Source organism: Ambystoma mexicanum, chromosome 2p (assembly GCF_040938575.1).
Source record: "Ambystoma mexicanum isolate Mex_15411 chromosome 2p, UKY_AmexF1_1, whole genome shotgun sequence".
Lineage (NCBI taxonomy): Eukaryota > Metazoa > Chordata > Amphibia > Caudata > Ambystomatidae > Ambystoma > Ambystoma mexicanum.
In genome coordinates this window covers 738,528,313-738,554,762 of record NC_090923.1, presented here as the reverse complement: position 1 = coordinate 738,554,762, position 26,450 = coordinate 738,528,313, and the positions used below count along the sequence as shown (strand labels likewise).

Genomic DNA, 26,450 nt, shown 5'->3' with positions numbered 1-26,450 from the left:
CCTTTACTGACCTTTTATCCGTTCTACGCTTAGTTAACCCATCCTGTGCGGCCATCGACCCATTGGCAATGTAAATAATTAACAGGTTTCTGCCTTTTACCTGCTCTCATTCCTCCCTCATATATCTGTGCCTCCTGGCCTTTTCCCTGCCTAATACAAAACAGACACTGTCATTCCAACAATCATGAACCCCCTGCCAACCAAAATAATCCCTCTTTTACAGGCCTCTCTCCCTCCTACCCCATCACTCTAAAGGCCTTAAGAGTGTTGTCTTTAACAGCATTGACAGCTCCCACAAGGATCACTCATTCTGTCATCCCCTCCAATCCGGTTTCTGGAGCAAACGGTCCATTGAAACTGCTCTCTCCCATGCCATAAACCTTGTAACCACTGATACCTCTCCTCAATCCTCATCTTGGTTGATGTGCATGCAGCCTTTCAAACTGTGGACAATTTCACCTCCTAGCTCTCCATTAACTCATTCTCCATCTCATGAAACTCTTACACCGCCTCTCCCAGACCCCCTGTGTGGAAATCCCCCAATAATGAATCTCTGGCCCATTCCTCTTAGCTCTTTACAACACATCTCTGAACCATCTCATCGGAAGTTTTGGTTTTCACTACCACCTCTTGGCAGATGACACACAGATCTTGTTCTCCTTTCCTTCATTTACCCCAGTTATTTCCAAATGCACCACCAGCTGCCTCAGAGCAATCCACTATTGGGTGGCTCTTCACTGCTTGATAATAAACTCCACAAGTCATCTTCTTTCCTGCCTTCAAGGCTAATCCTGCTCTCCCTTCCTATTCCCTACTAACATCCCTCCTTCAATCTTGAAACCTTGCGGTCCTCTTTGAGAACAGTCTAAGACTTCAGTCCATCATTGCAAATGGCACTGCTTCAAGGATTAAACCTATCACTATATGAAAAATCTGCCATCACCTCACACATCACTCAGAAAAACCCTAATCTCTACCCATGTTCTCAGCAACCGTGATTACTGTTTAAGCCTACTCCTTGATCTTTCCCTGTACTCCTTTTTCCCCTCTGAACACAGTTATTAACTTTGCCAAATTCACCCACCTCAGCACCTCGACACCATGCTGTATAGTTGTCTATCAAAATTCCTACCAGTTTAAATTCCTACTGCTCTTCTACAAAACTATTCATAGTATTGCCCTCCTCTGACTGCATCCCTCCTCGAATGCTGCAATCCTGCTCCTTTATCAACTGCTCTCACCCCTACACTCCCGGTGCCTCCTCCCGATTCCACTTCTTCTCTCCACTCGCCCCTTCCACTGGAATGTCATACCTTTAGACAAATGAAGCCATGCCATCACCAGTGGATTTTTTCAAGTCTTGACATAATCTCCACTTGTTAACCAAAAAAGGGTGTTTCCAATCTCTTCACTGGCCCTCACCAATGGACACCAGCGTACCCCTCTTAAAAATGGCACACACCCATATGTAATGATTGTAAGTATGATTATTGATTACTTGTAATGGCAGTATGCCATTTGTTTTTACCCTGTTTAGGTCTATCCCTTGTCTCTGTCCCTGGTCTATGTCTCGTTATCCTACCCTGCCTCAACTGGTTTACTCTCATTTAGAATTCCGCCCTCTTTTGTAAAGGCATCCTACCCAGGGATTGTGTCTTATTATCTGTATTACTGATCAAAAGGGCACACTTAAAATTCAATAAATAGAATACATTAAAACACAATAAAGATTTTGAAAGGTCCATTGTAACCCCCATATAAATATATTTGAGCAACCATTTTTGTGTGGCACAATGAGGATAGCATTGTACCTTTTAAACCAAAATCCAAAGCTCGGTCTGCTTTTAAAATGGAGACCAATTGACCACTGTTTGATCCCCATAAAATGTTTTGTTTGGCAATACAAAAAGGTGTGTTATTTAACTGCAACATTTTGCCATAGTGTGGAAGTGCGGAGCCCCTGGTCAATGAAAAATAAAAATAAATAATGTCCCGATAATAGGGGACAGGGAATGAGGGGGCGGGACAGGGGATTTTCCTTTGCTGATCATATGTACCACCCCCATAGCTCTACCTCTACCATGACATCATATCCATACCGCTAACCCTAGTGTTTATTATTTTTCTTTGTGGACTTTGGTTAGGGCATCCCTCTGCCCCTATTGACTCCAGGTATTACTGGATGCTATAATCTGGAATGTGCATGTGCGCCTAAACTACTGAGCACAGACTTTTGAGCTACCTAAGGTTACTTTGACAAGTTGGTTGAACTTAAGCCAATGGATCGCTGCAGGCTGAACTGGCCCTGACAATAGACTTCTCATTGGCGATGGAAAGGGTCATGGGGTGGCAGTACTACGCCCCTAGCCTGAGAAGGATCCAATCGGAAGTTTGTGTGTGTGGCCATATTTACCGAGAAGTACACCACCACGTGACATCTTGTGAACATAGACATCAAGGACGAATTGGTCTTTTGGTATACTGGGACTCTTTATTAAAACGGCATGCAGGAATAGCCAGAAGGCCTTCTAAGTGCCGGGGTCGAATGTCTCAGAATCTACTAAAACAGCTGGTCTAGAGGACGAGCTGCATTAGTTGGTTGTGAATGGGTTGATGGCTAGGATGCTGTCTGTTTATCTTGGAAGCCGTCCAAAATAAACCCCTCGTTCTTAATCGTAACATGAAATTGAGCATGAAATACTATGTGCAATGACGAATGGATTATAAAAGTAGTACTGTTTTACAGTTAAAATGTATTATAACTCGCCTAAATAATACCCCATTGCAAAGGGGAATCTGCTTTTTACTTCCTGAAATATGTTACTCCCAACTTCACAGAATAAGGTATACAGTACTGTCACATTCAAAATCGTATCATGATCCCTTTGCACAACTAAAATTATTTGGGTCCAGAATATCCATGCTTCATCACTAATGTTATCAGCTGCTGGATTTGGGCAACTCTAAATTAAATGTGCTGGGAAACCGATCTTGCCTCCTGTGGAATGTCCTATTGACCTTTCTGTCCTCTTTTATCTCTCTTTTGGACAGTTCCCTTGGAAAATGAACATCAAGAATGGGGAATGTACAGTCTGAATCATCACAAGCGGCATCTTCTACCCATAATGAAGAGAAGAGTGAGAAGCGTTTGGAGAAAGCTAACAACCCTAATAATAACCACAAAGCCAAGTATGAATTGGAAAACGGAACTGGTGGTGCAGAGAAGCACGCAGGCAATGAGGCTGCTCAACTAAAGAAAGAATCCTGCCTTGGTCAATCGAAGGAAGAAACCACTGATATGGGTGCCAAGTTCAGCAAGAGTGCTTCTTGGAAGGTTTCCAGGAGATGGAGCTCCAGCGTTGGGAAGGTCTCCAGCCTTATGACAGCTGCAACTGCCCTTCAAGGAACAGCAAAGGCTGGAGAGAAGGGGGAACAAGCAGCAGTTCCTATACAGGCCAGCAGAAGTGCCCAAGGGAGTCAGGGAAGCATGCTTCACGAGGGTGCATCCGTAGATCCTCCAGCCAACAATTCCGAACGCATCAAGCAGAGCACTAAGCATGGTCTTCTGAACACTAGCATGAAACCTCACAGCCAAGATAAAGTGAAGACTAGAACATTTGAGATGGCTCCATCATGGAATCCACAAAATCCAATGGTGGCAAGGTTGCCTAGAGTGGCACACAGTACAAATGCATCCAGAACCAGTGCAGCCACAGAAAGATCAACATCAGGTCCAACAGTGCACAGTCAAAACATACAAAAGGAATCAGGCCAAAGTCAGAATGTTAATAGTCAGGCAGCGTGCAGTCAGAGCGTGGCCAGCCAAGTCTCCCATGGTGAGAGCCAAGTGACTCAAAGTCAGAGTGGGAAAAATCAAACTGCTCACTCCCAGAGCATACCCCTTGTTGTGCCCCACAGCCAGAGTGGGTCCAGCCAAGGGGCTCACAGTCAGAGTGTGCGCAGTCAAGCTGCTCAAAGTCACAGTGCACTCAGACAACTGGCTAACAGTCAAAACTTGCAAAACCAGGTGGCCCATAATCAAATTGCAGCCAGCCAGGCAGCTCAAAGTAACAACTCACACAGTCATGCAGCCCACATTGAGAAGTCACAGAGTCAAACGAACCACTGTGAGAGCCTGCACAGTCATGTGACCGTCAGTCAAAGTGTGCATAGCCAGTCAAACAGCAGTCAAAACCTGCAGAGTAACACAGCTTTCAATGAAAAGGTGCACAGTCAGGTGGGCAACAGCCAAAATGTTCCCAATCATGCGAGCCACTCTATGAGCGTGGAGGGTCAAGGGGAGAAGCAGAAAATATCACTGAAAAAATTGAAATCACCAGAATCACTTTCATTGGCCAAAAAACAGACGCAAGTTGTAGTGTCAGATCCATTTGTTAAAGTTCCAGGCTCCAACAAGGTCAACCAGAGGCCTCCAACACCACTTATCAAAAGCTCCCCTGAAGATGTCACCTTGCATCCCATACATGTAGAGGAACAAATCAAACACAAGTTGCTAAGAAATGTTCATAACACCGAGGAGACAAGAAATAACCAGCAAAAAATGAATAATGAACGTGTTGGTGGGCAAGGAGATGCAGCCCAAAGGGGGGAGGATCCAAACATGTTAGCAAGTGACTCTCAGACCCCTTTGGCCACTGAGTCACAGCAAATGCCCATCCTGAAGCCCTCGACAAAGCAGGAGACACACGAGAGCCCTAAAAATTATGCCTCTGTGGTAGCCACTTCCGGCCCTGTAACGGATGGGAGAACCAATTTCCTTCAGCAAGGAATGAACAGCCAGAGTAGCAGCCTAAAAGATGGTTCTTGCCAAGTTGGCCTCAGTGCTGAGACTATACAGCAAAAGGGAAGTGTCCTGTTTCCTTCTGGGGTCTCTTACGCTGATGCATTGAAGCAAAAATTTCAGCAAAAGCCAACACAGGTGATTACAGAGCAGCCTTTACCAGTGAATATGCAAAGTGGAAAAAAAAAGACTTCACGCAATGAAGTGGATGATACTTTGAAAAAAGTGGCTATGACACAGACTTCCAGCAACAAGGATTATGCAGGCGGGGCTCAGAAGAAAGAGATTTTGCATGAGCAACTGAAGAAAAAACTTATTAAAGAGAAAGCCTCTATCAAGGGAAGTCCTTTAACACTTCCAAAGCAGACAATCCATCAGGCTCAGTCAGTATTACACGAATCAAGTCCCTTAAAGCAGAGCAAATCCCAGCAAAAGGCACAGCATCTACTGAATGACTCTAGTACTTTAAAACAGGCCAAGCAGCAGCAGGGTCAACACGTGTTGCACGAGACAAGTTCTGGCATCCAGGCAAAACAGGCGAGCACGTTAGCTCAGGGTAGTATGTTAGCTCAGGCAAAACCCCAGCAGGTCCAGCACCACCTGCAGGAAGCAAGTACACAGACACAAACAAAACCACAACAAAAGGCACAGCATGGGCTGCAAGAGGGGCCTACCCAACCCCAAGCAAAAGCACAGCCCAAGGCCCATCAGATGTTTAAGGGTGCAGCTATGTTAAAACAGGAAACACAGCAGCAGATACAGCACCTTCCGCATGAAGCAGGTAATTTAAATCAGGGAAAGCAGCAGCAAGCCCAGCGCCAGATGCCCGAGGCAAGTACTCTAATGCAAACAAAGCCACAGCAAAAGGCCCGGCATTTGTTGCACCAGGCAATAACGCAAACCCAATCAAAAATGCAGCAGAAGCCAAAGCAGTTACCACAGGAGGCCAATATTTTAAAGCAGACAGCACATCAGCAAGTGCAGCCCTTAGTGCAGGAGGTGAGTACCTTAACCCAGGTGAAAGTGCCGCAGAAGGTACAGCAATTGGTGCATGAGGGAACCCCAATAAAACACGTAGAACAACCTCAGATGCAGCACCAGACAACTACCATTTCACAAATAAAACAAAAGCAGAGTTTATGCTATCTGAAAGAGGTGAATACTCAAATACAGTCTAAAGCTCAGCATACCCAGCGCCACGAAGTGTCTACCCAAACCCAAGCAAACCCACAGCAGGCCCAGAAACAGCTGCTTGAGTCAAAACAGCATCATACCAAGCGCCAGCTGACTGAGGCACGGATTCCACCACAAGAAAAACAACAGCAAAAGACACAGCCTCTACTTCAAGAGGTGGATACTCAAACACAGACGCAAGTGCAGCAGAAGGCACAGCATCTGCTGAAAGAAGTAAACACCTTAAAACAGGCTACCCAGCAACAGTTTCAGCACCTCTTACACGAGGCAAGTACCCTAACTCAGGTAACAGTGCAGCAGCAGGCTCAGCAAATGCTGCATGAGGTGGACCCCCGAACACAGGCAACACAGCAGAAAGCACAGCATCTTCTGCAGGAGGCAAATACTTTAAAACAGGCTACACAGCAGCAAGTTCAGAACCTGTTGCATGAGGTAAATACGCTGACACAGGCAAAACAGCACCAGGCACAGCAGCAACAAAGATTCCCAACGACAACGAGCAATGGCTCTTGCCCAGTCCCAACCACAAAGGTACCCGAAGCACAGGTTTCATGCAATCCAGCCACACAATCCGAAACACAAGAAGGCCAAAACAACAAAATGCCAAAGATCGTCCAGGCAATGGGGGCCTCTCTTCAGCAGGCTTCCTTTGCGTTCTCTGGTGCAAAACCCAAGTTTGATTGGTTGGGGAGTCAGAAAGTCCCTGACAATCATTTTCAGTTTAATAGTATTACAAAAGAAGAAGAAAAAAAAAATGCCACAGAATCCACAGGGCACAACGACGTTAAAGCACCTGCTCAGAATGGGCTGCCAACAGCAGAAGGTATAGCAGTTAAGCCTGTTAGCAGTTCTACAGAGAAGCAGCCAAAACAGGATAAAGAATGTCTGCATTGTCCGCAGGGTCTCCCACAACAAAGTTTTGAACCAATAGTGTTTTCCAAGCATGACCTGAAAACCAAGCCCTCCCCTGTTTTGCTGAACCAAGAAAAGAATAAGACCCTAGCTAATACACCCACAGCAAAGGAACCCCAAACCTTTTCTGTCTCTGTGACGCAATGTGGAGTACCGCTCAGGATGGCCCCAATCACCACTCCAGTTGATTTGAAAATTGATGTCAAGGTCAAAGATCGAATTCTACCGCAAAGCAGAATTCAGGTTCAGACACAGCCTCAGACTCTTCCTGGAACAAAGGAGCCTCCTGGTCAAACTAAGACAAGTGTTCCACCTGCTTTGCCTGGCAAAGACTTTCCCAAAGCTGCTAAACCAGCTGAAATCCAAAACATTGGAGAAGTTCAATCACTCAGGGATGCAATACCGCAAAAAAAAACAGACAAACCTAAAATTCAGGACGAAATTATTAAGGGCGCATCTCAAGCCAAGACGAAATCAAAAGGCCAGAGCACTGCAAGAGCCACATCCAGGCCTCCTCCCAAATCTCCGGGACAGCAAAAGTGGACAACAAATCCTGCTGACATCTCGACTCAGGAAAAGGCTAAGCCACCTACCCAACCTGGCAGCAAGCGACAGAAGAAAAAGAAGGGGAAGAGGGAAGGGGATGCAACTCATGCTTCTAAGGAAAAAACAGCAGATGAAAATCGGGGTAGTTCTACCCCCACCACTACAACCACCCAAACTAAAGTGGAACAGGGATCAGAAGGATCCTTGGAGAAAGTCCGTCCCTCAGGACGTTGGCCTTCCTTCCGCATTGACAACTCCTGTACAAACAAGTACCAAAACACTCATCAAACTGAGAGGCGGCTCCCTGAAAATGTAGATAAATGGTAAGTCACAGTGTTTTTTTTGGCAAGCTAATCCTATACTCTCTCATTATTTCCAGAAGCAATTAACCATTTTAACATATTGCCCAAAACCTCTGTTTCATTGACACTTATTACCACTATTCTGGCTAAAAAACCTCACAAAGATGGAGCAGAACCCTTGCTTGGGTAAGGGAGTAGTAGGAGTGTTGGGCTCAAGCTTCATTAGCAATGCTTTTCATGAACTTAATATTGATTTTATTTTAGTAATTTAAAGAGATATATAAAATAAAGACTCCATTACCATGAAACACTATAGCCTTTCTAAGTGTATACACTTACTATACAGTAGGTACATGACAAGTGATGCATAGATTTAGGCAGGGCATTGGTAGCACATGAGAACTGATTAAAGGGGAAGTTCTCTCAGGGGAAGTTCTCTCCAATGGATAAGTCATGTACTTTTGGGCATGTATTGATCGGTCAGAAATGTTTTCAAATGTATCTTACCTTTGATTTTCTGACATTTATACATGTGAAAACACAGAACACATGAGGTAATGGCTTGCTTCATGTACATCCTCTGACAAACTGGCCTGCCGCCTGCTCCAAAGGCAATACCGGCTCTCTGTTCGCACTAAGAAGAGACCTCACATCCAAGCCCGCGTCTCTGCGGGATCCAACAACTCGGCTGAACAGAACTTAAAATCTGCAAGGAACTGGCCAATCCTGCCGCATTCTCTACCTCTCCTGTCCCTTCCCAGGCACTCTGCACGGCTCTGGCCTCTCACTTCATCTCTAAACTCAGGACATCTTGTCCCCTCTTTCTCCCTCTACTCCCTGCGTTTCCTCTGGCCCTTCTGCAGCCATCTCTCCTCCCTCCTTCTCTGCCTTTCCCCTGTTCTCCCCAGATGAGGTTTCTAGACAAGTACGATCTATGAAAGTCTCATCAAAACAGGCTCACCCCTGTTCCTCCAAAACTATCAAGGACCACATTGACTCCCTGGCACCTGCCCTTGCTCATTTCTGTAACCACTCCTTCACCACTGGAGTCTTCCCCTTCTCCCTGAAGCACTCCCTTGTGCACCCTCTTCTTAAGAAACCCTCTGCCAACCCTTCCTGCCTGGCTAACTATTGCCCAATCTCCATCACTCCTTTCCTGGGAAAGCTCCTGGAAAAGCTGGCCATCTCCCAGCTTAATCTTCAGACTGAATCTGTTGGTTGTCTCCACGACCATCAGTCTGGCTTCAGAGCTGCCAGAAGCATGGAAACTGCTCTTCTGAACATCCGCGAAGACCTGCTCTCTAACCTTGATTCCAACTCCCCCTGTGTCCTCATCTTACTTGATCTCTCTTCTGCCCTCGACAGGGTCAACCATGCCATCCTGCTCAACCGCCTACCTGATAACTTGGGCATCACGGGTCAGGCCCTGGCATGGCTTACTTCTTTTTTCTCCGATCCACCCTCCCAGGTCAACTCGGGTCCTTCCTCTCCTCCATCTATATCTCCACCTGTGGTGTTCCCCAGGGGTCTAACCTCTCTCCTTGGCTGTTCAACCAATACCTGGCACTTCTTGCACACTGCATTGCAGCGCTCTGCCCCAAATTCTAGTGCTATGCGGATGACACTCAGCTCATTTTCAGGCTACCCTCAGCCACCTCTTCTTGCTCTCTCATCTCTGACTGCCTGTCCGCCATCCAGGAGTGGTGTGCCGCCAACGATCTCTGCCTGAATACCAGCAAGACCGAGATTCACCTCATCGGTACACTGAAAGTGAGAGGCCCCCAGGCCTGTCGGTAAATTGCCCAACAGAGTCAATAACGGTACATCCCAGGAGGTAATAAGACCAAGACCAAGTGAGAGTGTGATCAAAGGCTTTTTATCTAAAGTTAGGGCAAAAAGAATCGACTCTGCTCATGCCGAGAGCGCTCTGCAGAAAACATGTTACATTTCATTTTTATACAGGTATTAGATCAGCAAGGGGAAGGCCTAAGGGGCACATGTTTGATCGGGATTGGTCACTAAGAGGAGGCACCTATGGGTGCTATATGGTCAGTGATGGCTGATTGGTCCATGGGCACGTGACGTGATGATATGATACGTGGGGTCAAACGTTCAGCTGGGCTCATCTGTCCAACATCCGATGGGTTAACACAGTGATATTCTATTCCTGCAACATTTGCCCTTGTGGCCACACATTCCCATCCATTCATACGTCTGACCGGTTCGTCCGGCGGCAAGGCCAGCAGGTTGCACGGGAAAAAACAAGGCAAGCTTATTCATTACTGAACATCAATTATATGTTTCTATCTAGGATATCACTCTTTGGTTCAAGCATATTCGAACACTGAGTTAGGGGTGGGGGTTGTAGGGTCAATGTATAGTCAGGGGTATTCATTCAATATTGACAAGGGGAGGGTTAGGGTATATGGTTACTGTGACTGGATTACAAAAAATAAATTTCAGTTTAGACGTGTACCTCTTTAGATGGGCTTCAGTGACTAAGTGTCCAAACAGCATAATTCTTCATGAAGCCAGGGTGACGAGAGGTGGGCTTAGGCCCCCCTTTTATGGCTTTTGGTCTCACTCAACATGATGGCTGGAGGCCTTTATATTTGCACATAACGGGCTACCATCTCATATACATTTAGCTGGTTTATTATTTAAGTGAAGTCCACTTATGACATCTTCTAACTCTATACAACTTGGGCAATGTCATAACACTAAAACAGGGGATGGTGAGAAAGAAATTGCTGTCAACTAATCACAGAACAAGGGCAGTCGAGAGCGACTAAAGCTTATATGAGGTTTCCTAATGGCATGCATATAATTACATTCTGCATTTTCAACAATGAGGTAGCGTTGTGTGAGCTTGCACAGGTCTAAAGTTCATCATTTGTTATGAGCTTACAATTAGTCATGTACACATTTCAACATTATAAGTCAACATATATTCTAACTTCAGTATAACAGGTGAGCATGGGAACTTCCAGCAGCACATGTATATGTATTTACATTATTTACTCATTAGCCTTTTTAAGGTACCAGTAAGTTTATATGAACTAACACATACTGAGAAAACATCCTTTTGCTCGTGTAGGTCAGGAAGGAAAACACATTCACTGATTTAAGGCTCTCTTTGGATTGTTGATTTTGATCTGGGGTACAAAGGAATTAGGTTTTTATGGCCAGGGTCTGTGGGGTGCAGGGCAGATTTAAAGAGACAGATAGCCCTGGCTCTCACCTTCTCCCCCAGAGCTGCATCTGAATCAATGGAGGGAGTTGGACGGCAAGTGATACAGTGTGGATTTTGTTGCATTCCTGCTGCCAGCCTTCTCATGGGAACCAGGCAGTTATGTGGACGGCAGAGAGGAGGTGGTGGGGGGGAGGGTCGCGCTGGCTGTGCGCTTGACAGAGATGGCTGCAGACTGGGATGAAATCTTAATGGCCTTTTGCTATTTGCAATTGGAGTCTGTATGTTACTAAATGGAGTCCTGGTTTTGCTGTACCAGGGTACGCACGGGAATATGGCAGCACCCATGGATGTACCTGTAAGAAAGGGGTGATGGTTCTCTGAGGCGTTCCTGCATTAGTGCCCCAGGGCAGGGGCCCTAGACCTGAGGCAGCCATGACTGGGCCCACTCAGGAAGCATGGAAATAAGGGGGGTTTTAAGTGTCCCCTCTCTCCACTCATTTCCCCCCTTTCGTTACTTAAGTAACGGATAATGTAACTGCCCCAACCTTTTGCGTTCTTCCTCCTCATCCCTCCTCATCCCATGCCTCATCCCATGCAGGGGTCCCCTTAATTGGCATCCATGCCCTGCATACCGCTCTAAGGCTGTGTCCCCTTCTAGCATATTCATCGGGATTGCAGCTCATATATATACACCCCCATCACCTTCTAGGTCCACACATACATCTTTGTACCAACACAATTAACAGGGTTCTTTTATAGTTATATGGTATAGGCTATCAACTATATGCCCTGTATTATATATTGCAGTCATTCTATATTTGGGACCTGGGGCATCACCTGTTTGTACCTCCGCCTCATGTTTTAACTGTGTCACACCATTTGCACGTCCCATTGTCACCATCATTAGCGCGCCATTTGATACTGCATTTGCACAGCATCGAAATCCCAATTGGCACACACAAAAAATCAGGAGTAAAAAGACGATGAGTGGTATAAGAAGTTTAACAGTAATTCCAAGCCAGGAGGGCACCCATGAGCACAGATTGTCGAACCAGGTGCTGGGCTGTGCCCCTCCTTCGTCCTTCATTCGCTCGCCAAGGTCGTGTACCGCGGCTATCACGTGTGAGAGGGAGCAATTCTCTGCGCCTGCAGAAGGTACAAATGTGCAACATGCGCTCCCAATTCTTTGGCAAACACCTCCATCAATCGCTGTTAATAGATCCAATACGTATCGATTCTGCATCGTCATCAACCGCAAGGCTCGAAGTTCTACCTTGATGACGTTGAACCCTTCTTCAGTATCGTTGGCCAACTGTATAAGCTCCCACCTGATGATCTGCAGCCATTTAGCATTTGCTCTCACCTGGATGCTGGGAACGAGGGATGCAAAAAATGTCTCTAATGAGCTGAATAGTCTGTATTTATCCGGGATCTGGGCCAGCAAGTCAGATGACTTGGTGGAGATATAGTTGGATGACTTTCTCCTTCTCCTGTATGTGTCTTGCACTCCTTCCTCGTTTAAGGCAACTGCTGGTGCCGTCTTGAGTGGTGCTGGGGAAGGTGCATCTTCGTTCGCTGCAAGGTTGCGTTTCCCGTTAATGTGGCTCTCTGGAATTACCATTCGCGCGGAGTGCAGTGTTGCCAGAGATCATGTTTCCTTCCAGGACTGCGGAAGATGCAGGTAGGCCATGTTGCCGCAAACCCAATAAGTGTCCATCAGGGCTGCAGTGCCTTTCTTCATGTCAGGAATTATGAGTGTTTTCCTGCAGTTTTTGTTTCTCCCCAAGTCACTTTTTCCCTCTCCATGGAAGCATAATTCATATGAAATGTTTTTCTGTAACTTGAAGGGCTTCTCGATGGTGGTGACCCACGTGAGTTTGCTTATGTGTTCAGTCCATGTGGGAGTGCATGTTCTCTGTACCCATGAGAGTTTATCTTCAGCCAAGCCTCGGAGTGCTTCTGCTTTGTACAGGATCTCTTCTTTCTGCCAATTGTTGTCAGCATGCAATGTACCCTTTATCACCAAAAAAGGTTCCTTCACGCAAATTACTCCTTGCGGCCGGGAGTAGCATGTGCGTTCATTCTGTAGTAATTCAAAGGAGACTGTGTGTGCTTGAAACGTATTTTTGATTCGGCATAGCGGGAGATGTAGAAGACATTGGGCCTCTGCAAATGGAATTTCTTGTGGCAGTAGCACTTTGGGAGTGCCTGAGGCGTGAGGTATGAGGGAGCAGACATAGTAGCTCTCATTAGTTGTTTGTTGGGCTGTGTGGCTCATATACCATTTATTTGTTTGATGGGGTTCTGGGGCTTGTCAACTGTATCTAAGCCAAACTTGTATTCTTCATCCAAATCATCTGTCTCTGTTTCCCTCCGTTTCATTTTTAACCTGCCCCCTTCAGGCCCCCACCCCGGTTCCTTCATTACAACAATGTGAAAGTTGTCACCAGTACTTGGCATCGCTCGGCCTTCATTACCCCCTCCTCCAACCGTTGGGCTAGTGGGCCTGTCTATTTCTTGTGTCATCACAGTGGTGGGATATGGATGGTTCTGCACCCATGTAAGTTCTGATGGAGGTTTATCGTTCATTGTGTATACGCTAAAATGGGAATCATTCACCCTTTGGGGCAATGTTGTGGCCTGCGTTGGTGGCCTGCGTTGTTGTATTGTGCGTTGCATTTGTATAAATCGTATTGTTCTGTTCATTTTCTGGAGTCCAATGACCCCATATTAACCTTGCCCCATTCCAAATCAGGTGGGTCTCTTCCTTTATTGTCTCCATGCCCTTACCCCCCTGGCCAGCATCATTTGAAATATACACTATGACCCAATACAAAAACAGACCAAATAATACTGAAAAGAACACCACTGCACACAAAAACAATACACATTCATACGAATAGCTAGGATACGCCTATCTCCTCCGTCTACCCCTATCTACACTATTGCTAGTTGTTGTTGGAGGCTCGTCCATGGCCACTGATATTCCTAATAAGTGATACACAGCACTTGTTAATCATGCATGGCATTTTTATACATTATTCACAACCACTTAGAGCCTATTCTTTACTGTCATAGCTTCACACATAATTTTTCTAAGTGCATTTTATACATTCATTGCCCATACCATGTCCGTCCATCTCTCCTCCCCACAGCGTACGTCTGGGGAGGGGAAAGTGAGGGATGCGTATGGGGTACTTGTGCCATTTTATTACTTAAAGAAAAGAAAGTGTTATTCATACATCATTACTTTACTCCATAACCAAGGCCATGAGATGTGCAATGAGGCCATTTTCATTAACCTTTTCTCGTTGTCTCATCATCAAAAAATTGTTAACACACTTATACAAATATTTACATATCTTGTCATCCCTGAGTTTCCTGTAATATTCAACATGATACCAGTTTCTCACCCCATTCGAATGTTATGTTTGAGTGCTACACTTAACGCTCTCCTACACTTTCTTGGGCGTCCTGATCATTTGTTTCCACGTGCCCTGCGCACATCTGTCAAATGCACCCAGTACCGCTGTCCCTCCACCTTAACAGCTGTGGTTGCACAAAAGATCACTTTATATGGACTATGGAGTCTTGGCCCGTTCCATCTCCTCACAAAACTTCTGACGTATACCATGTCACCTGTCATCAGCTGGCAGTCTATGTTCTCTGTGGTAGGTGTTGCTGTGTCTGTTGGCGTATCTTGTTTGAAAGGGGGTGCTATTTGTTCTGCTATTGCGCGTGCTGCTTTTGTCAAATTTCTGAGGTATTCATGGAATTCTTCACCTAGAACAGTGGCGCTCTGATGGGCGTCTGACTGTCTGCGCAGGGGTGAATGGGCTGTATGCATTATTCTACCTGTCACAATTTCATGCAGTGACAGGTGGTGGTCCTTGCTGGGTTGGTGCCTCATTTCAAAAAGCGCTAGAGGTAAGCAATACACCCAGTTCTTCTTGAGTGTGTGGCACAGTTTAGACAATCTACTCTTGAGCAATCCATTCATTTTTTCTACAAAGCCATTCGATTGCGGATGATAAATCGTGCAGAGCTTGTGGTTATGCTCAGAATTGCGGGAATGTGTTTGAACATGTCATTTACAAAATGTGTTCCATTGTCGGAATGTATGATGTCACAAATGCCCCAGCGAGGAAACACCTCTCTCACTAGGAACTTGGCTGCACATTGTGCATCGGGGTGGGCACAGGGCCCCGCTTCCTCCCACTGGGAGAATGGGCAAACAACAATGATCAAGTATCTGGCACCATTACACCGTTCTCCCATGTCGGCATAATCTATGTGCAGCTCTCTAAAGGGCCCTTCAGGCTTTGGTAATGTTCCTCTGAGTGTCTTAATGTCATACCAGAATTGTATGTTTGACAGGTAATACATTCTACTATCAACTTTGTAACATGTTCCTGTAGCCCCGGGGCAAACTAATTTTCCTGGATGTCTGCAATAATGTGCTGTTTTGCGTTGTGGGCTGGAAAATGCAGTTGCTTAAATGCTACTTCTAGCAATTTTGTTGGCATCACTACCTTGCCTGTGATGTTTTGTCTCCATAGTAAGTCAGTGGGTGACTGACTGCATCCCCTTTTTACCCACATTTCCTTTTCCTCGCCAGATGCATCATGTTAGAGCTCAATTATTTGTGAAACTGGCAATGAGTTGAAGCCCTCGGGCTGTGTCTCCTCTACTGCCTTTTGCAGTATGTACTCACCTGTCAGGCTCTTAGGCAGGTCGGAGGCTTCTTTGGCAGCAGCATCCGCTGCCGCATTTCCTAATGAGATGATGTCATCAGCTCGAGTATGGGCCTGACATTTCACGACCGCGACGAGTGTGGGTTCCTTCAGGGCATCGCTTAAATCTCCTAGTAATGATGCATGTTGTACTGAGGACCCATCAGTTCTCCGGAATCCTCTCCTCCCCCACCGTGCCAGCCCTCTGTTTACCGTGATTGCCATGTATGCAGAATCTGCGTAAATGGTGACTATACATCCTTTTTCTGCGTGGAGTGCTTCTATCAGTGCTACTAATTCGGCTGCTTGGATGGCAAAATGTGGACAACCTTTTTTGCACTATTACTTCAAACTCCCCATCTTCTACCAGCACTACAGCTGCTCCTACGTTCTTTTCTCCTGTTTCACAATATATGGAGGCAGAACCGTCCACCAAGTAAACTTCTCCTTCTGACAATGCAGTTTAATGTGCCTTTTGTGTGTCCCCGCAGTGTATGTGGCACAATCATGCAGTTGCATGTCTTCTACCGTGCATGCCTCTGTAATGAATGTGGCAGGGTTTACACTTTTACACCGCACTATGTGAATATTGGCGCTGGAAATGATCAGTTCATATGCTTTGGCTCTTTGGGTGGTCAACATGCTTTTTGATCTCTCAAGAATGGCGAACAGGGAATGTTCTACATATAGCGTGACAGAGAATCCCATCACGATGGTAGAGCTCTTTTCTATTGCGAACGCGGCGGCTGTGAGAGCCTGTTCGCAAGCAAAGTGTCCTTGCATCACTGCGTCAAGTGTTCCACTATAGAATGTGAAAGGCTTGTGGCCCAGGGATGTCTTTTGTGTCAGTACGGCTGTCATGAGTGTGCAGTTACAGTGCAAGAAAAGATAAAATTCCTGTTCATAATTTGGGGTCGCGAGAGCTGGTGCAGTGGATATCAGTTCTTTGAGTGTGCTAGATGCTGTGCTCATTTCTTGTTCAATTGCAGCTTAGTGTTCTCCCTCTGTGCTTCTTTGAGTTCCTGCAACAGGGGCCTGGTGTATGATGCGTAGTCTAATATCCATGCAAGGCAGTAATTACACATGCCGAGGAACTTCTGCATTTCCTTTACTGTACTAGGCTCTTTTACTGCTTTTATTGCTGCTGCTCGTTCTGGGATGATCCTTTTACCATCCTTGGAAATCAGTTGTCCTAGATACAGTACTTCTGTTAGACAGTACTGCAGCTTATGTCTGTCTACCTTGTACCCCTTCTGTGCAAGATGTGTCAGCAGGATGATTGAATCTTCTCTGCATTCATTCTCATTTTTCCTGCAGACCAACAGATTGTCTACCTATTGAATTATGGGGTTCGCTGTGTGTATGTTTCCGAGGTCTTCATGCAATATTCTGTTAAAGATACTAGGGCTTTCACAATATCCTTGGGGGAGCCTGCAATGTGCATACCTTTTTCCCCCCAACGTGAATGCCGTTAAGTACCATGAACCTCGATCAAGGGGAATTGAAAAGAATGCATTCTTTAGGTCCACCACCGTGAAGTGGGTGGCTTCCGTTGGAATGCTGCACAGTATCGAGGCAGGATTGGGAACAAGAGGGAACTCTTTTTGTACTACGTCATTGAGGGGGAGTAAATCTTGAATCATCCTCCATGCCCCTCCCTTTGCTTTCTTAATCGGGTAAATGCAGGTGTTGAGGGAACTATTATGCCTTGTACCATTAGTGCATAAAATGTGTCTTTTATTCCCTCCTCAGCTTCTTTTGATATAGGGTATTGTTTAACCCGGGGTAGAATAGCCCCAGGTTGGAGTTTAATGTTTGCTGGTGTCACTTCATGTAGCATCCCTACATCGTGTGGTCCTGTCGTCCACAATTCTTGCGGTACTAGAGACATGTCTGCTTCAAAGTAAGCTGGTGGGGCTTTGATCATTGCAATGAGAGGCAACTGCACCTCTCTTCTTTGAATTATGACGTCACAGGGGATTGCAATTTCCATTACTATTTCCCCAGTGTCTTCTGTATCACAAAAAAGTTCTTCATTAGTTAACGCCTGCAGGGCCTCATTGGCGTCGATGCACAGTACTGTTCTCCGCTGGCATCCCTGCATGTCCATTGCTATTACTGCTATCCTCTGGGCTGACACCTGCACTGCGTGTATGTCTAGGGACACGATCGATCGGGGGACTATTTCTGGGTCTGCTACTGGGCGGAAGATGAATTCTGAAGGCACTCTCCATTTGTTGTTCTTTAGTTCTGGCACTACTCGCGTTAGTATTCTCAGCCCCTGTATAAACATATCAGGATTCACGGGTATGCCTCGTGTTTGCGGGAAGTCTGCCTGTGCGTGTTTCACTAACATTGCACGAATTGTACATATATCTGGCGTGGAGCACACTACCCTCTCTCTGTAAACGAGATGGACATATTGAGTTTGTTGAGAAGGTCCCTTCCCAGCAGGTTGATTCCTCATAATATAGAAGGGGGCCACGTACAGTCTTTCCTCCCACCATTATGCCTAGTTCTTCTGCGTATGGAACCTCGACCACCGCCCCACAGAACCCCTGCATTTCCAAAGTCCGATTAGAAAGCGAGAATCTGCCTTCCTTAAGCCACGAATCCACCATGAAAATAAATTGTTTGTTTCCTATCGCTGCCCCTACGAGTGGTTCCTCTGCTGCATCGCGGGTTATCTTAGTACTGGACACGCAGGTGCTCTTTGTGGGCTGTCCTATGCTGAATGCCAAAGGAGTTCATCTACGTCGAAAACATTTCCCGTCACTACTGTGGTTCCCCTGCATGGTGCCGCTGGGGCCCCATTGGCGGTAGTGGCATAAGTCTGGTTACGCACGTGGGCAGCATGATTATGACACTGGGGTTGTGAGCATGTGTCCTGAGGGGGAATGGGACGCTCATTCATGTACCTGGGGTTGGGTTGGCTATCTGTCCTACCGCCGCCCATCGGCAGCCCATAAGGGCTTCCTGGGTGCAGGTGTCCGTTTCTGTATGAATTGTTTGGCCTGCTTTGACATTCTCGCATAAAATGACCCCACCACCCACACTGCCAAAATTGTCCTTGCACTCCCCCTCGTGGTCCTCCATACACTGCGCCTCCACCTCTTGACCCCCTAAATGCTCCTCTGTTGCCTCATCCCTCTCTTGATGGCCACTGCTGTCCCTCATATTGGTTTTCTCCTGCCCACTGCTCCTGTCCGTTACCTGTCCAGTTTGCCACCATCTGCATTGGTATTCCCATCTGTCCGTCTTCCTGTTCCCGCTCCTTCCCTGCCGCGCTGGTAGCTACCACTGCACTGACCTTCAGCAACTTGCTCTGTACTAATTTAGCTTTGCCTGCCAACCGCTGCTGCGCTATCTCCTTCTCCTTCTCTTTGATCCTCTTGCAGTGGTGCACTATGATGCTTTGAATATCAGGCCACCCCTTGGCTTCTATCCCAGCTAGGGTCTTCTGCACTTCCTTTGGGAGTCCCCTTTTTATAATGAAGTAAAACAGGGACGTTGATTGGTCCCAGGCCGTACCCGTTTCCGCTCTCCACATGTCCTGCACCCAGAGAATGAAAGACATTGCATCTTCTTCATCATTCAAGGTACATCGCATCACTGACTGCAAATCGAGAGTGTCTGGTAATGTTTCCCTCAACGCATTCTACACGCGCGCTTGCACTGTGTGAACGAGTCCCCATCATGGTGATCACAATCTAATGTTATTCCCGGGAACCCCGCCTTTGCCCAGATTCTGTTAGTCTGGTCTCCCACTGCCGATACAAGCAAGCTTTTAACATCACCCACTGCAAAGGGCACTCCTGCTGTGTGTTTTTCAAATGCATATATCCACTTGCTGCCACCTCCGGAGAGTGGGGGTAGTTGTTCAAGAAAGTTAGCCTTGTCCATTTGAGCCCATGGTATGTAGTTTGGCCTTCCCGCCACCGATGTATTAGAGGCAGCTGTAGATTTTTACCTCCCTTTTTAGTACTCACCTTCCTTCCTTTCTTTCCACTGCCATACGCCCTGCCCTGTTTCTCAGCCTCTCTGTCCATTATTCTACAGGAGACAACCCTTCTCCAAACGAGGCACCGCCTGCGGCAATTCCTAACCTTCTGTCCTCTTCCTCCTGTTCTTCTATGTCCTCCAGCACTCTTCCTCTCTGTCTGACGTTGCCCCTCCTTCCTCTGCCTCCCGTTCACCGTCTGCAGTATTTATTTCCATTATTCGCGTAGGGGTGTCATTTATTCTGAACAAGATCTCTCCCTTCTTCCATCCCTCTTCCCCTGTTCCCACACTCAGAGGGGGAGTATCGTCTCGATCTGCCCATGGGGTGGGCGTCCCTCCTCCTTCCCCCAGTGCCCTTATGCGGGACAGTTGTATGCGGGCCATTGTGAGCTGAAATTCTAAATCTTGGGCTAGTTTCCCAATATCAACTGTTTAGGTGTCTGGGGGTCTTGCTATGCTTTGGCTCTCATATGGGGGTGGTGCAGTGGCAGATGGCTTGTGTACAGGCGGGGAGGTGGGTTGTGCTAAATACACAGGGTCACTATTCCCTTCTGCAGGCACTGGTTTTGACAATAAGGGATAGACACGTGTGACCTCTATGTTCTTTTCATCTTGAGTGGGTGGCCCTATACTACCAGCTGTTTTCAGGGGGGATGCATTCTGCTTGCTATCTTTACCTGGGGACACCTTCTTGAACAGGCGCCACAGATCCAGTATTTCTCTCCTATTGTGCAGCTGCTTCCCTTTGTACGTAATATACAAACAAGTGGCAACCATATCTAACACTTCCTTGTCGAAAGACCCCCCGTCAGACCATACTTGGGGTACTCCTTCCCTCTTCAACTCTGTGACCCACTGCTCGTGGAATTTCATTATTTTTTCAGCATACCCTGGTAGTGTTTTGTAAATGTGAGCAAGAGGTGTTTCTGCACCCATTGTACGTCACTCTCACTACACCTAACCTGACGGTTCTGCTTTGTACGTATTCACTTCTCATATACTCAACTTGACCTATACTAAAATTTTCATAAATCGCAATTGACTGTGTAGTCACCTTTCAATATTTTTATGCTGTGTTATTTACCAAACAACTCTCCTCAAAAATCACCAAGTCTGCTTTTTCGCATTATGCACCAAAAATAATCATTTCACATACAAGTTAGACGTTTAACGTTTCACATAGACAACAGAAAACATAGACACAAATAGAATACTCCCTACCGTCCCCAATATTCCTCTACTTCTACCCACTCCCTTGTTCCTGCCCGAGTTTTAACCTCCCCCTCTACCTTGCACCAGTTCACCCACTTGGGAGGGCAAAGAAAGAACAAGTAAGATATAGATCAAAAAAAGTGTTTCTACCTAATACTCCGGGTCTACCTTTTGACCCTTTTAATACTTTTTTTCACTTCAACTTTTTACACCAATATATCCTGTACTAGTCGCGATAGCACTTTGCGGCGCCGCCTTCTACTCCACACGGAGATAGGATCCCTTTTAAACTCCTTGTCCCTTTTTATTTCATTACCGTCCTAATGGCCATATGCGATAGAATGAGAATATTATGAAAGATAGGAAAAGACCCCAGGCCCCCAGAATCTCTTTTTTACCCTTTTTTGGATTCACCTTTACACACCCTCAATCTCACCCGAACTATGTTCTTTTATCTCAAGACCTCCTAATTTGACTCCCACCCATGCCTTCAATATCACTCGCACTTAATACTTACGTGTCCGTCTTGATCCGAGACCCTCTGGACCCGATCGGCGGGGCGCTGCTCCTCGCTCAAAGAACACACCCGGCTCCGGCGAATAGTACATATGGATTTTGTTAAGAGGGATCCCGTACCCACTCGCCCTACTGCATGCGCATGTCTAGGTGTACCGGTTGCCATTGACGGGTAGCTCTTGGGGGAGCACGCTCAGGGCCAAAGCAGGGGAGCGTCTCGTGCCCGAAGGACGGGAAAGAACCCTATCGCGTTCGGGGTCACCAATGAAAGTGAGAGGCCCCCAGGCCTGTCGGTAAATTGCCCAACAGAGTCAATAACGGTACATCCCAGGAGGTAATAAGACCAAGACCAATGTGAGAGTGCGATCAAAGGCTTTTTATCTAAAGTTAGGGCAAACAGAATCTACTCTGCTCACGCCGAGAGTGCTCTGCAGAAAACATGTTACATTTCATTTTTATACACGTATTAGATCATCAGCAAGGGGAAGGCCTAAGGGGCACATGTTTGATCGGGATTGGTCACTAAGAGGAGGCACCTATGGGTGCTATATGGTCGGTGATGGCTGATTGGACCATGGGCACGTGACAAGATGATGTGATACATGGGGTCAAACGTTCAGCTGGGCTCATCCGTCCAACATCCGATGGGTTGACACAGTGATATTCTATTCCTGCAACATTTGCCCTTGTGGCCACACATTCCCATCCATTCATACGTCTGACCGGTTCGTCCGGCGGCAAGGCCAGCAGGTTGCACATGAAAATACAAGACAAGCTTATTCATTGCTGAACAACAATTATATGTTTATATCAAGGATATCACTCTTTGGTTCAAGCATATTTGGACAGTTAGTTGGGGGTGAGGGATGGTCGGGGGTATTCATTCAATATTGAGGGGAGGATTAGGGTATATGGTTACTGTGAGTGGATTACGAAAAATACATTTCATTTTAGACGTGCACCTCTTTCGATGGGCTTCAGTGACTAGGTGTCCAAACAGCATAACTCTTTATGAGGCCAGGGTGACTAGAGGTGGGCTTAGGCCCCCCTTTTATTTTATGGCTTTTGGTCTCACACAATATGATGGCTGGAGGCCTTTATATTTGCACATAACGGGCTACCGTCTCATATACATTTAGCTGGTTTATTATTTAAGTGAAGTACACTTATGACATCTTCTAACTCTATACAATTATGGGCAATGTCATAACACTAAAACAGGGGATGGTGAGAGAGAAATTGCTGCCAACTAATCACAAAACAAGGGTAGTCGAGAGTGTCTAAAGCTTATATGAGGTTTTCTAATGGCATGCATATAATTACATTCTGCATTATCAACAATGAGGTAGCGTTGTGTGAGCTTGCACAGGTCTAAAGTTCATCATTTGTTATGAGCTTACAATTAGTCATGTACACATTTCAACATTATAAGTCAACATATATTCTACCTTCAATATAACAGGTTAGCATGGGAACTTCCAGCAGCACAAGTATATGTATTTACATTATTTACTCATTAGCCTTTTAAAGGTACCAGTAAGTGTATATGAATTTACACATACTGAGAAAACATCCTTTTGCTCGTGTAGGTCAGGAAGGAAAATACGTTCACTGATTTAAGGGTCTCTTTGGATTGTTGATTTTGCTCTGGGGTACACAGGGATTAGGTTTGTATGGCCAGGGTCTGTGGGGTTCAGGGCAGGTTTACAGAGACAGATAGCCCTGGCTCTCGCCTTCTCCCCCAGAGCTGCATCTGAATCAATGGGGGGAGTTGGACGGCAAGTGATACAGTGTGGATTTTGTTGCATTCCTGATGCCAGCCTTCTCATGGGAACCAGGCAGTTATGTGGACGGCAGAGAGGAGGTGGTGGGGGGAGAGTCGTGCTGGCTGTGCGACTGGGGTGAAATCTGAATGGCCTTTTGCTATTTGAAAATGGAGTCTGTATGTTACAAAATGGAGTCCTGGTTTTGCTGTACCAGGGTACGCACGGGAATATGGCAGCACCCATGGATGTACCTGTACAAAAGGGGTAATGGTTCACAGAGGCGTTCCCGCATGAGTGCCCAAGGCCGGGGCCCTGGACCTGAGGCAGCCATGACTGGGCCCACTCGGGAAGCATGGAAATAAGGAGGGGGTCTTAAGTGTCCCCTTTCTCCACTCAACACCCACACCGTCCTTTCCCGTCACTCTTTGGCCGGCCTTTCTTGGCCCTCTTCCTGCTCCCACTTGTGAGGCTAAAAACCTTGGGGTCATCTTCAACTCCACACTCTCCTTCTCTCCTCACATCTGTGATATCTCCAAGAAGTCACATTACCAGCTGCACCTCCTCAGAGGTATTCTTCCTTTCCTCTCCTTCCCCCAGAAGCTCACTGTCTCCAGAGCTCTGGTTCTCTCCAAGTTGGACCTTTGCAACAGCCTATGTCTAAATCTGCTTGCTTCTACTCTCCGCCCTCTGCAGATCATCCAGAACCGGACTGCGAGACTTATCCATGGCCTTGTCCTTGGCCTCATGCCCAGGGATCGTATCTCTCCAGGACTGAAATCTCTGCACTGGCTCCCAGTGGCTGCGAGGATTAAGTTCAAAACCCTCTGCATCATCCACAAGGCCTTCTGGGGCTTCGCTCATCCACCTCCAACCCCCTCAGGGTCAGCAACGAGTTGGTTGTAGATCACTTTCGTAGGCCGGGGCCTCCCTCTGGAACAGCCTCCCTGGCCCCCTGAAACTTGAGGAGAACCATCTCCGGTTCCGGAAGCACCTCAAAAACTTTCTCTTTGCTTCTGCTTATTCTCCTCCTCTCCCCTGCTGATTTCCTGGCTTATACTGAAACTGGACTGGTTTACCTTGCCACCCTCTGATCGCGGGCCCAGGTCCCCGCCTCCGCCAGCCGCACACCTGCACTGCCCTCCTAGATACCACAGAACTTGTGGACTGTTCTCTGTATCCCTACAGTCCTACCACGAGCACTTGACTACTGATGCCTGCACTTACCCTTCTCCCTTGCACTTGCCACCTGCTAGCCGTACTTTCTTTTGTTATTTATTCTTTTATCCCTTGTATTGCACTGCCCCCTCTCCCGTCCCCCATGCACATTCCCCTTCCCCCCTTCCCATGCACTTGCGTGATCTGAATGACACTTGGCCTAGTAGGATCGTTGTCTGTCTTCCCTCTGTTCCCCCTCCCTTGCCTCGTTGCACCTTGAAACACCTGTGTATATGCGCGTTAGAAATGCCATATCATATCATATCACACAAGTCGGAAACCGCCATCTTGTAATGATCTTATTTGTTGATCCATTGCCCTAAATTCAAGGGCCCTCGCGGCAGTAAATCAGGCCACCTGCCCCTTAAGCTGACATCATTAAATGCTTACGCCCCTTGTCACAACACCAGTTCACATCTCATTTTTTGCTCTTTTCAGCTACGTAACAACTACAGCAAATTAAACAGAAAAGGTACTTAGACTAGCTCGAATGAATGTACTTTGTAAGCGCTTTCAATTTCAATAACTCTTACATAATTGACAAATGTCTTTACTAAACCGTATTTAAATTGTATATTTACATCAGTTCTTTTTTCCATCTGCCAATGAGAACTTTCCAACGTTGGGTCTATTCCTTTTGTCTTTGCACTATGGGTTTGTATAAAATGTCTGTTTGTTCTCCTCATTTTCTTTTACATGGCATTTTGAAATAAAACCTCAATTAATTAATATATCCAAACTACACATTTTTTATTTTTCTCCCACAGTTTATTTTTGACTTCCTCAATCCTCCATAATTATGGCATCCATTCGGCCATACCTTTATGAGCCTGAGTATGTCAAAGAGGAAATGGTTGAGAGTGGACTTGAAATTGTCACTGAAATCCATTGGGTTTAAACAACTGGCCTTTGCCGCAACACACAACAATGGTAACATCCTAGATTGGATAGTGGTAAAAAACCAAGAAACAACAATTACTTCAATCACAGAATGTGCCTGGTCCGATCATCGTATTGTAAATTTTGTTTGCTCTATACCATCTCCACAGGCGTCACTACCAGTCAGGAATAAGCCACTTATGACCTGGCGGCATTACAAAAATGTGACTACTGAGGCGTTTAAGGAGCAAGTAACATCACTCCTGACATCACTACAGGGCTATACCTCACCTTGATAATTTTACTATTCTGTTCAGAAAGGCCACCATTCAAACATTTTGACACGTTGGCCCCTCTTAAACCTGCCAAGATCAATAAATCCACGAACCAAAACAAATTGTTTTCTGGGGAAATATTAGAAGCTAGAAGAATTAAGCGTAAAGCGCAGCACCTCTGGAGAAAGGCTCCCTCAGCTGAATCAATCTCAAGCTATAAACAACCCGTAAAAACCTATAAACTAACCATTTTTAAAGCTGAAGCCAGAACATTTAACGAGAGACTTCAACAAGCTAAATCTCAGTCAAAAGAGATGTTCTCGATTCTACAGGAGTTAAAAAATGCTGCAGCTAGCTGTCAGGCACAAGAGAACAATGCCTGCTATCAAGCAATACATGATGGGTTTATTCAAAAAACTGAAAAACACCAACAAGCCATTAGAGACCAGATACGTTTATTCACTGACATTCCTAAGCCTGTGGTTCCCCCGGAGCATAACCATCTCGAAGTGTTTGCTTTCGAAAAGGTATCAGAGGTGGAGGTCCTAGAGATTATTCATAACCTAAAACCCTCCTCAGGTAAAGGGGACATTTTTCCTTCCTAGCTTTTTAAGGATTTTGCGGACACACTAGCTCCATGGGTCACCCAGTTGGTGAACCAGTCATTTCATGAAGCATATGTTCCAGGAAACATAAAAGAAGCCTGGATTACTCCACTTATCGAAAAGGACAATCTTGATCCATCAGTCCCAGGAAACTTTAGGCCAATCACAAATGTGCCGTTGCTATTAAAAATAATTGATAGGATTGCCTATCTACAATATCAGAAATTTGTGGAAAATAACAATATACTCGCTGTGGAGCAATCCGGCTTTCGTACAAAGCACGGCACAGAGACGGCCCT

At 46.2% G+C, this 26,450-nt stretch overlaps 1 protein-coding gene across 2 annotated transcripts in view; it reads left to right on the top strand.

Annotated features, from left to right (window-relative positions):
- LOC138566733 (protein split ends-like) overlaps window positions 1-26,450 on the top strand; it is a 611,843-nt gene that overhangs the window by 452,093 nt on the left and 133,300 nt on the right. For both annotated transcript variants that reach the window (XM_069644359.1, XM_069644358.1), the window contains one exon: window positions 3,052-7,776. In XM_069644359.1, the coding sequence (XP_069500460.1) occupies window positions 3,077-7,776 (4,700 nt within the window). In that variant the 5' untranslated portion in view covers window positions 3,052-3,076. The remainder of the gene's footprint in view (window positions 1-3,051; window positions 7,777-26,450) is intronic.